The sequence below is a fragment of the Argiope bruennichi genome, chromosome 8 (genome assembly GCF_947563725.1).
Source record: "Argiope bruennichi chromosome 8, qqArgBrue1.1, whole genome shotgun sequence".
Taxonomy (NCBI): domain Eukaryota; kingdom Metazoa; phylum Arthropoda; class Arachnida; order Araneae; family Araneidae; genus Argiope; species Argiope bruennichi.
The window spans coordinates 23,865,283-23,878,068 of NC_079158.1; the positions used below are offsets into that span (position 1 = coordinate 23,865,283).

The 12,786-nt window shown below is 23.9% G+C and overlaps 1 protein-coding gene across 4 annotated transcripts in view; it reads left to right on the forward strand.

Annotated features, from left to right (window-relative positions):
- The window catches only part of LOC129981701 (dual 3',5'-cyclic-AMP and -GMP phosphodiesterase 11-like), a 387,186-nt gene that overhangs the window by 369,482 nt on the left and 4,918 nt on the right, over positions 1-12,786 (forward strand). For all 4 annotated transcript variants that reach the window (XM_056092640.1, XM_056092639.1, XM_056092641.1 and 1 more), the window contains 7 exons: positions 464-573; positions 2,535-2,622; positions 4,722-4,822; positions 7,767-7,844; positions 8,719-8,782; positions 12,412-12,486; positions 12,618-12,701. In XM_056092640.1, the coding sequence (XP_055948615.1) occupies positions 464-573; positions 2,535-2,622; positions 4,722-4,822; positions 7,767-7,844; positions 8,719-8,782; positions 12,412-12,486; positions 12,618-12,701 (600 nt within the window). The remainder of the gene's footprint in view (positions 1-463; positions 574-2,534; positions 2,623-4,721; positions 4,823-7,766; positions 7,845-8,718; positions 8,783-12,411; positions 12,487-12,617; positions 12,702-12,786) is intronic.

Below are 12,786 nucleotides of genomic sequence, written 5' to 3' on the forward strand. Positions count from 1 at the left end.
TATGCGTCATTGTCAGATTAATATTTAAAAAATTCTTAAAGTTATGAAATTAATTCTATATTTCATCAGTTTCAAGTATTGAAAAACTGGCTTTTGAAACAAATTATTTTATTATTCAAAATATATACACTAAAGTTTCAAAATATATACACTAAATATATACACTAAAAAAATTGTTACCAATTTTGCAATAAGTAATAATTGAAGTAATTTACTAGACTTCATAATGTTTTTTAAAGAAACAGAATATTTATCGCTATGAATTGTATGTGTTGGCTCTTTTGTTATTTGAATAAAAAAATTAGATACTTGGATTTTTCAAATATGTTTCTCTAAAATGTAAATACATTTTACTTCTTTTTATATAAAGAAATTAAACATTACTTCTTTCTACGACACTATTTATGCTTGATTTAATTTAAATTTTCTGTAACTTTTTTTGAGAACATGCTTGCTTTTTTAGATCACAAAACTATGGCATATATTTGGAGAAGTGGAAACTTTGTCTCTTCTTATTGCCTGCCTTTGCCATGACCTAGACCACAGAGGAACAAACAACTCATTTCAGATAAAGTAACCATCAGTTTTGATCTTATGTTTATTTTAATGAATAATAAATAAGAAGTACTACTTCTTTTGATTTCCATATATATGTATTTGGATTTATATGTTATCTTGTTTTTCAAACATTTTTTTAAAATGGTGAATGTTTCAAAGCATAAATCATATTTTATTCTTTTAGACATTTCAAAGCTCTTTGTTTGCAAAACAATATTAGAATCTAAAATAGAAAATATAAAATGTTTGCTTTGATTTTATAATATTTATCATTGTATTGAAATGAAATTTGATGCATGGGTTCTATAGTACCTAATATTAGCTATTCTATTAAAAAGTCACTATACACTACTTAAAAAAATAAAAAATAATAAAAAATAGGGTTTTAAAAGATTTTGGCTTTTTTTCCCCCTTATTAATTTTGGCATGTATCATTGCTTGAAAACAATTTCTGTATCTTAGTTCTGTATCTTAGTGTTAAAGTTCAAATATTTAGTCTTTTTTTACTGACACTAATTCCATTTCTAAACAGCTATTTCTCTTATTTTAATCAATTTTTAAAATTAATTTAAACACTATGTTTTAGCATTTGTTGTTGAAATAATAAATATATGTTTAATCACATTGTCATTTGCATACTTTTACAATTATTAAAATAAATTTCTTTTGGGCATTTTCTATTTTGATTTCATTTTGTGATATAAATATCTTTTAATATGTTTGCAGAATGATTAGCATTTAAGTGTTATTTTGACAAAGAAAAAAAAAAGTTTACATTTTTTTCAAAAACTGTTTGATGAGTTTGTCCCATATATTATCACATTCAACTTTTTAAAGCGTTTACTTGGTTTATCACGATTTTTTTTAACTTGGGCTCATTCAATAAAATCTCCTTTATTGTTAATATATTTGACAGTTTTATTGAATTATTATTGCACTGAATAAAAAGTCATTTTTTTAATGTGTGAATGGCAATTCAGAGAATAAAACTCAAATAATGGATATAATACCCCAGTTCTTAAACTCGTTTGAGTATTCATGAGGTTTGCAAAATCTGCATGGAAGTAAAACTATTTTCACAAAACAATAACCAAATCCCAAAACATTTTTTTAAAAATTATGGTTCTTTCTCATTTGTGTTAGTATTTTGTTGAATGCATATTGCATCCTATTCCAAGAAGAGTTTAGTATTTTTTTTATTTTTATAATACTTTGTATTAAGATGTGAACACATATTATGCCAAGTATTAAATCAAGGAAATATTAAGTATTCAGGGCTAAAGAGTCTTTTTGATTGTCATCACTCAAAATTATTAATCTCTTAAGTTAAAATTTAATTGCTATCAGAAGGTACAGTGACTTCTTAATTCAATCTATAAACTTCATATTTCTCTTAAATATATATTGCCAAGTTTTAAAGTGGGAATTCCAAATAACTGTTACATTATGTGCTCCTTACAGCAAAACTAAGTATTTTTTTAACTTTAATATTATGATTAAAAAATTTAGAACACTCAATTTTAATAAAATGTTGAATTTGAGATCTGTGGAATATAGAAAGTATATGTATTTTGCTTTTTCTTATATGTGTATTGAGCAAATAAATGTTGACATAATTAGATTTTTAAACTTAATAATTAGTTTTTTTGCTTACTTAGGTGATCTATTATTGCATTATTATCTATCATTAATTTCATGTAATTTATTTTAAAACATTATTAGTGATCAGTCTTGGTTTTAAACTTAAATGTAATTTAATATTATTTCAAGTATTTTTATTATGTGAATACTGAGCATTGAGAAAGGGAATTATATGGTTTCAGTAGTATTATCTGGAAAGATTTTGATATAAGCATATGCACATTAATACTAGTTGAAACAATTTATCTATATTATTTTTATACAATTCCTAACCAACAATTTCGATTTCATTTGGACATTAATATTTAATTTTAATGAATTCTATTATGTTCTAGATCATGTTCTCCTTTGGCCCAACTGTACTCAACTTCCACGATGGAACATCATCATTTTGATCAATGCATTATGATTCTGAATAGCGAGGTAATATCATTTTAAATTAACCTTAATGTATATAGTTTTTTTTAATATTATATATATATATATATACAGACATTTGCATATATGTAACTAAAAACTCAAGATGATAAAATACAATTATCTCATACCAATGTGCTATGTATAGTTTTGCGAGAGTCTTTTATTTGAATTTTGATTTCTTCCTATTGATAAAATTTACAACAATGTATAAAAACTTTCCTTGGATACCTGTTCTTTTAATTGGAAGTATTTATGTCGAAGATGTTTTTGCATTATTAAAGATGTTTTTGCATCAGTTCAATTTGAAGTTGTTTATTTAAAATTTAATAACTTAGTGTTGAAATGAACCGAAACCAAATGATAATTTTTAACCTGTGAGCTGATATTGACTATAAAGCGATATAATGATAATGAATCTGAAATATTTTACTTCTATAAATAAAACTTACATGTTTTGTATACAATCTAAGTAATAACCATGCAGCATCTTAGGAAAGAACAGTTTCAATTAAACTTTCTATTTTTGAATTAGTGAATACTAGACAAGTATTGGTAGAGAATATAAAAAAAAAATAAACAAGAACAAGAAAGTGATATTTAATTGATAATACATTTTGAGAGGATAATTTATTTTATACTCTACTATGTATAAATATTTGTTTCAAATAGCATGCTATCTTGAAAATCAAATTTTATTTCTTGAACTAATGCAAATGTTCATGCTTTAAATATTTAAATTTACATGAGGCATAATTCCATCTATGTTAATAGTATAACAAGAATTATACCTTTTTTAATCTATCTTAAATGTTTATTTTTCGATGTGATACCAAAATTAGATTTATTAATAATTCATGAATATTAATGATTCAAACACATTTAGGGAAGTTCAATAATGGAAATATAAAATTCTCTAATTAATCTATATCAGTGATTCTTATTCGAAAATTTGCAGATCACAGATGGTCCACAAGAATTTTAGGAGTGATCTAAAAGTATGTAACAAATAAATGTACTATTAGTGCCTCTAAATACACTTTTTAGCATTCTAATTTTCTGAATAAGATTCTTGGCTCCCACCCTCTTTACCTAAGAGTATTAAATACCTTCAGAAGGTTTGCTCACAAAGTTGAGGTTGGGGGTAGTCCATACAGAATTCAATTTCTCGCTTAATGGTTCACAGATTTCTAAGACTAGAAATGGCTGACTTAAATAAATAAAATTCAGGAATAGTTTGCTCACATTCACAAATACAATGTATTGAAATGATTTGAAAAATTCAAAGTACTTCAAATTTTATCCATAAATACTATGCAACAGAAAGAGACATTCTGAAATTTTGTCAGAACTTATTAATTAAATAAAACTTTAATGGATATTAAAATTTCACCTTACCACTAAGTGATGCTACTATTTCTTTCTCTATAAATGTTATAAGAATATTTGCACTTATGAGATATTCTGAGATACTTTAGTTTGCTGTTCAATTCAACAAGAAGATTGTGTTTCTTAAAATAGTGAATAATGTTATTTGTGTAGTAACATTTCATTAAGTGCCATTATTTAATGCATCTTATGTAAGAAGTTGATAGCATAAGCTGATTTGATGTAATATTTATAGTCTTTTTTATAAATATATTATATATTATAAAGATCTCAAATTTTGTTAAAAGATGCTGAATCGTAAGAGAAGTTTTAATGACAGCTTCTTGGTGAATAATTACTTTTTTTTTTATCAATAAATGGCATGAAAATATTGTCATTCCAAGCAACACCATGTTAGTAAACTAGTATTATAGTAAAAATAGTTTATCTTATTCTGCTATATATTTAAAACAAGTTATATTCTTTAATGAGAATCTGTAGTGATAATGTCTATTTTTAGAATTTCATGCTGAAAATGTTTTTTATTCCATATTCACGATCGATTTTATTTAAAAATTGTAAAATATTTTGTTAAGAAATTCCTCTGTGAAAAATATTTCTAATTTATCTTGCAATCTGCAATAGTTATATTCTGCTCACAAATATGACTATTGCAAATTGGTCATCTAATATCCCTAATTGTCAAATGTTTTGATTTAATATTATTTTATTAATAGGGAAATCAAATTCTTAGTCATTTGTCCCCTGATGAATATTCGAATGTTGTGCATGTTTTGGAAGATGCAATTTTAGCTACAGATTTAGCTGTCTACTTTCGGTAAGTATCTATTGTAGGGATTATTGATAATTGTTTATTGGTATTGCGTTTATGTATCAAATTAAGATTACATTCATTTCTTTACAATATTCTTTTTTTTTCTTTTATTACAGTAAAATTAAAGTCAAACCAAAGAGTTACTCCGCCAAATTAGTTCCATTCATACTATGGTCACTCAAATATTAAATATCTTTTAATTCAGTACCAGAAATACATTAGATTTGTCAAGATAAAAATGATTATTTACAGAAAATGTGATAAACTTGAATATTACCAGAGATAAATTAAAAAGATAATGAATGAAATACTATTTCTTAATATAATGAAATAATTTCTTAGCCTTATTCATAAATTTGAAATTTATTTATGGCTTGACATTTTAAGTTGACTATAATCTTCCAAATATAGATTTTTCTTTTTAATTATTTCAATTCTATGAATATAAGAATTGGATTGTAAAAGTAAACTCCAATTCTTGATTGTGGATATCTTTTAAGTGATTGTAGCTAATAATTTTTCATGATTAATTGTTACTTTTAAAAAGGATATTGCTAGTTGAAATTTAAGGTATTTATTTAAGTATATAATTATAATTCTAATCAAGAAACTTTTAAATTCTTCAAATATTTCTTTGAGAAAAACAAACATTTGGGTAAAGATTAATAAAAGTTAATAAATAATCAGCCATAATTTTATTAAAAAATTACCACTCTCTTATCTGTTATCACAATAATTTTGAAAAAAATTGGATGAAATAAAAAAAAAATATATGCTTGAATATTTCATGATTTAATCATGAGAAATTTGGGAATCTCACATATAGTAATTATATTAAAAACATATAAAAATAATGTTAAATTGAACTTGTCAAAAACATCAAAAGATGATAATACTTTATACTTGATTGCATTCTGTGAACATATTTTTTACATATTCAATTTACAGAAATAATAATTATTTAAGTAATTAATTGTATTAAGAATGCACACCATATTTGAAATATGTTGAAGAATTGTTTGAAATAAACTGAAAAATCTAATATTTTTTTTTCTTAATCCTAAAAGCTTTCAGAATATTCACAGGTTTTGTTTTTTTCCCTCATTGCAATTATATAAAATAAAAGCATTGGAAGCATAAATTTGGAAAATGTGTTAATTTTAACAAAAGAATTCCTGCAAAATAAAAATTAGTTCCTCTGAAAAAATAATTTGAAATGATCTAAATGTAGCTAATGGGTAAAATGGTGCATTTTAAAGTCTATTAAAAATAGTTTTTATGTAGTGATATATTGACATTTTCAGAAATGGCATAAAAATCTTGAATAAATTTTTATTAATTAAAAATGTAATTATAATTTTGAAAAGCCCTTTCTTAATAAGCAGCTGCTACTCAAGAAAATAACATACCAAATGTAATAGCTTTGATCCAGCAATCCTTCCTGTAGGACATTTGATTTTGGCATCAGGAAATTTGCAGTTAGTTTTTCAACCTTAAAGCAATACGTTGAAAATATTACGAAGAAGGAAGTGCTTAACAAACAGTTGTCATACTATTTTGAACACCAAAAAAATATGACTCCTTATGAAAGGATTTATACTTCATACTATGGCAATTAAGGAATAATGTCGAAAAGAGTTTTGAATTCAATAAGATATATTTGTATTTATCCAAGATTATCTAATTGGCCAAGAATCTGTTATGCATATCATCATTTGAAATACCTATCTTATACAGACCATCATCAGAAAATGTTGGTTAGATATTTAGTCCATAAAGCTAACTACATTGTAAATATTATGAGGATGCATTATCTAGTAAACCATTCTAAACTATCATCAATAAAGATTTTTTAATAGGAAGAACATTCAAGGTTTCCTTTCCTAATTGACAAGAATTCCAAGTGTCTTCAAAATAGTGTTTAATCTGTTTTGAATGCATATATATTTTACAGTAGGCACAGCTTTATATAAAAAGAGCCAATGTTCCCAAATTGGTATTAAAGAAAGAATTCACATTTTTTTAAATAAGTTTAAATGAAGAGGTTTTTGTAAAATTTATATTCATATAGATTTAGTTATTTGATTAAAAATATTTGTGGCTTTTTCTTACTTCTTGTCAGTTATTGTTTTGTGAAATATATCCTGAATTTAGAACAAAATTTACACAAAATATATTTTAAATATTTCATAAGGAAGTTTTTTGTAAAAAACTTATATAATATTTGTAATAAAAATTTATTAGCATACCCTAAAATACAAATATGTTCAAGACAAATAGAAAAGAATAATTAATTCATGTTTATTATCCAGTTGTACTGATGTATTTAATAATTATTTATAAATTTAGCATTGTAAGCTTGTTAATAATAAAGCGAATATTGACAATCCCTTAATATTTTAAAAAATATCGTAAAATATATTCTGACGTATGAATTATTCTATAATACTTATTAAGTATGATTATTTACCATTTCAAGATACTTTCGGGTTGCCACTTTGATGAAGTCATATTAGATGGTTTAAATCTTAGGTTTTTGGCTGTTTTAGATAAAAAAAATAATGCAGACTTAGTATTCAACAGAGCACAATCTATGATAAACTTGAAATACTGTTTATATTTTTTTTAAGCTTGCAGACCACATTAGTAAAATAGAATTCTCGTAAAATGTGCACATTTAGTGCATTTTGTATCCTAAATTGAAGAAATGCATCTTATCATGAGTTTTTTTTTAACAGATGGGTTCATTTTTTTTATTTATTTAGCATTTCATATAATATGAGAATATTATATGAAATATATATTCATTATATATATTTCATATATAATTAATATATATCTTATATATTAATTTTAAGTAATTTCTCTTTTTATCACACATTTCTTTTGAATAAGTGTATGAAAATCTAAATATTATAATATTTTTTTATGCTTTTCTCATTTTTAGAAGGCGAAGCACATTTTTTCATATGGTTGATTCAGGAAAATATAACTGGAAGAGAGAAGATAATAGGGAATTACTCAGGTTTTTATTTTTCTTTTTTCTTAATTAAAAGTTAAAATTGAGAAAACTGTTAAAATATTTAGATATTTTTTATCTCATTTAAGTAACTTAGTGAGTGCAAACTTACTTTTATACATTCATTATTTCTTTATTTATATCTATATTAATTATTTTCAATGAGATGTATTTGCTACAATATTCTCAGTTTTCTTCCTATGCATAATTGCATAGGATCTTATTTGCATAAATGGATGTTTATTTACTTGTAATATATTAGAGTATAAATGTTTTTTTTTTTTTTTTTTGCATGTGCTAAAGTATTTACTGTAATTTTTTAAGCATAATATAAAAATTTTTTATCTGGTATTAGTCAAAAATTATAGAATGTCTCTCAATAAATTATTTTTAAAAATATTGAAATTTAGTTTATTTCTTGTTATATACAGCAAAGGTTAAAATAAATTTATTTTTGATCTGTGCTGAAATCGTTATCGATTTTTAAGCATATGTTTCTAAGGGGGAATATCAAGAAAGAGAGGAATAATCAAACATATTTCTTATGCAAGCACACTAAATACTGTCAAATCTTAAAAGTTTGCATAACTGAAAAAAATTAAAGGAAGGGAAAAATGCTTGAAATATATTAAATAAAAAAAATATTTATCAAAAATCAATTTTGACAAAAAAAAAAAAAAAAAAAAAAAAAATACCTCAGTTAGTATTTACATTAAGGAGCAATGAATCCTTTTTTCTTCATGGATGAAACTTAAGAATTAATAATTAATTTTAAAGTATATTGTTTAGTTAAAATTTGAAACTTTTTCTTATATATTTCACCAATACATTTGGTTTTTTTTTAATATAATTGCTTTAATATTTTATTCTCAATTTTCAGAGCCATGTTAATGACAGTTTGTGATATTGCTGCTATTACTAAGCCATGGGAAATTCAGAGAGTTGTAAGTTTAATTTATTTTTCACTTTCACATAAATAATGTATATCATATAAATACATATGGAAATATGATATTAATGACATAATATCATTGAAGGTATCTTGAGATCTTATTTATTGTTTGATTCATATTAATCATATGCCATCTACTTACAACTGAAAATACTTGCTTTGAGGTGACTGGCAAAAAAATGTGTTCAGGAAAAAAAAGAAAAAAAAAGGAATTTATTATTAAAAATTTAAAAACCAGGTGGAAAATATTGATATTTCTTTTCAGTAATTAATTTTTAAAAGATAATTTTCATGTTAAATAAATTTGTTTGTAACTCATTCTTTTATATATGGTGATTATTAATTTTGGCTATACTTATTTTCGTTGTGCTTTTGAGAGTATTTCTTATACTTCTTGAAATAGAAAGATATAAATTTCAATAAAACAGTATAGGGAGAGTTTATATTTTTAATTGATGTTCATTTAAACTCTTGAGTGTGTCAGTCTTACAAGAAAAAATTTTCAAATAGATTATGTGAAATATTAATCTCTCTTAGAATATATAATGTTTAGATTTAATGATTAGTTTAGTAATTTTGATTTTAGTTTAGATACGAAAATTTTAATATAGTGTACCTTGAAGACATTACAATTTTTTTCCACTGTTTGGTATATTATATTGCTTTTCTAGGATTCATTCATTTAAAAACAAAAATTATTAAAATAACTTGCATATGATAAAATATCAAATACAATAAAATATAACACACACTTATGTAATATAGAATTCATTATTTGTACCTTAATATATATAACTTAAAACAAATTTTTAAAGAAAAACTTTAAAAGGTTTTATAATTTACATTGAACCAATGTCATGAAAATATTTTTCAGTTCTTTGCTTCTTGCATGCAAGCAGAAAGAAGTTGAGAATCATAGAGGAATGCCATTCATGTTGTGAAATGTTACATAAATGTGCATTACTAATTTGTGAATTTTGAATGGGCCATCAACATTTAAAAAAAAATATCACTGACTGTTGGAACCTAATAATAGTGTGTAACCTTAAATCTGATATAGTTCATAAAAATTGCTTTTTGCATGTGCCAATCTTTGGGATACAATACTGACAGAAAGATATTATTGTATATAAATCATTATGTGGCTCATGAGAGATGTGACAACCTCTATTTTTTTTTTTTTTTTTTTTTTTTCCAAAATAAGAACCATTTGATATCTCAAGTTAATGTTCAAGCAGTTCCTTCTATATCCAAGCACATGGATTGCACATAGTTTAGCAAAGCTAAACTATGTGCAACTGTTTAGCTATATATTTAATGAGGAGATTTGATAACAATAACCTTGATACACCACAAGCTCTTTTGTTATTTACTATTTCCTGTCTCTTTAATTATTGTACCTTTCTAAATAACTTTTCTAGCATTTTATATCATCTTTGTTTCCTGCAGTGTTATAATGTCATATTAATATGATACTTTTTCTGTAAATGCTACATTGAATATAAATCCAAAACTACAGAAATTATTTTAGTTGTCGACCTTTTTACAGGGCAGCAAATAGATTCAAAATATAGGCTGTACTTTTTATTTCATTATTGTGTTGAAAGATAGATGACAACCTTTGATCGATTTTTTTTTATTATCTAGTTTTTGCTTTAGAATGTCTTAATACATATATTGCTTTAACATGCTTCAATTTAAAAATACCAGAAGAAATTAGTTTGTTTTCATCATATTATTGTTAACTAAAAGTTCTCTTTAAATATATTAAATTTTATGAATTGATGTTTTTAGCAATTATTATTTTATGTGAGCTTTTAAGATTCATTTTTGATTAAATTGCAAAAACTATTCTAGAATGTAATGAGTTTATATTCATATAATATTGTTGTTGTCTGGGAGGACTTCCTCCTTGTGGATTCTATATATCTTGCTTTAATATTTATTTATTTTTTAAACAACCAGTGTAAATACATTGACAGAGTAATATTTTTTCAGCGAGATAATCAGTTTAAAAGTAGTAATGTAATAATCGCCTTTTATCGTGTAGTCTTTATTGTGTTAATTCTAAGTGATAACTCATTGCATTAACCTTACTGTCATCAAAAAATTTTAAATCATTTGAATGTGTTTATAATATTTTGAACCTTCAACTATAATTTTTTAATGAAATGTGCTATGGTTTTTGCATTGAAACTCATTTTCTTGGTAGACACAGTTTAACTGATAAAGTTTAAGAAATTTGCAGCAGTTTATAATATAATATGATATGAGAAGTTTATTATTTTTTCAAGTTTATATTTTTTCTGTTTATATATTTCTGTTATGATCATTTCTTCTTCTCAACTAAGCAATAATTTTTCTGAAAAATCTACAGCTTTGAATAAGGTAAAGCTTATGTTAACTCTTTCTAGGGCTGTGGGAAGTATGCTTCCCACCAAATTTATCAATCTTTGTATGAAATTATGTAGGTTAGCATAAGTTCTGACAAATTTTTTGAGAAAGACAGAAACTTAAATGCTTCAGTTCTTTATCTTACATAAAATGTGTCTTGATTTGTTACTTAATTATTAATTAACCAAATTAATTAATTAATAAAATTAAATCTATCTAATAAGCTAAATGAATCCCTTTTCTTATTCTAATTTCAAGCCTAAAAATATTTAAACATGATATGACTAGAAAAAAATGGCCCTTTTAAAGGGTTAAAGTATATTGCTTGCTTAGATTTTAAGTAATAAAAAAAAGAAAGAAAAGAATAGATCATAGTGTATATCATTATAGCTTCAAAGCATCATTATGAGATCATGCCACAATCGAATTATATAATATCATCATTACAAGTTGTGCAGCTTCCTCAAACTTTTTTATTTTATTGTTGGAAACTTAAGTAAAATGTGCTGTATAACTGTTTGCTGTTTTGTACATACATTTAGCTCCTTAATTTCAATAACTTCTACAAAAACTAAATCATTTTGGATAGTAAACAGGAAAAGAACGATAGATTGTATGAAAGTTTGTTGAGGTTATTTGAGCTATACGAGTTATAATTAAACCATTTACAGATTTGTAAATGGATAATATTGATGCAAAATTGACATTTAGCATACAGAAATTCTTTGGTATTTCATTTTAGATTTTCAAATTTCATTGTGCTGATAATTTTTATTATTTAATTTTGATGTAAAAAATATTTTTAATATTTTAATTCCATCTGCTGTAATTAAGACTTTATTGTGAGACTCTTGAAAAAAAATGTAATTAAATAGCATTTTACTTTAAAAATATATTTTCCTTTTTTTTCTGTACTTGCTTACTGTGACTCGATTTCTGTTTTTTTGTCAGGTTTTCTTCTCAAAATAATTAGGACTACTAATTAATTTTTAACTGCTAATAATAATTTCGGAAAGAAGTAACTTCATTTGATCATGTTTTCTTAATTGTTATCAAATAGTATTCAAAATTGTTCAACGAGAGTTATTTTGTTTTGCATATTATCAAATTAAATTTTAGAGAAACTGGTAAGCTTTTTGGCACTCAAATCTCGAATTTTATTATGTGTTTTTGCTTTATTATACTTTTGTCATTATAATTTTTTTTATATTTATAATTTTTTTATAGGTAGCAGAATTAGTCGCAAGTGAATTTTTCCAGCAAGGTGATATTGAAAAAGAGCAGCTGAAAATTCAGCCAATAGTATGTTATTTTTTGTATGAAATAATTTGGATTTATGAATAACAGAATTTGAGGATAAATAGTTTTAAATTTATGGAAGTATTTAAGCCATAAGAAAAGTTATAAAATTTGTATCTGTAATTTTTTTTCAGGACATGATGAATCGTGAAAAAAAAGATGAATTACCGTTGATGCAAGTCCGATTTATTGATTCCATATGTGCGCCTGTTTATGAGGTTTTTATACATATTTTAAAAAAATTGTTATGCTTAAAAATTTTATTTTTATATTTGCTTTTATATAGTACGAAGATAAATCCAT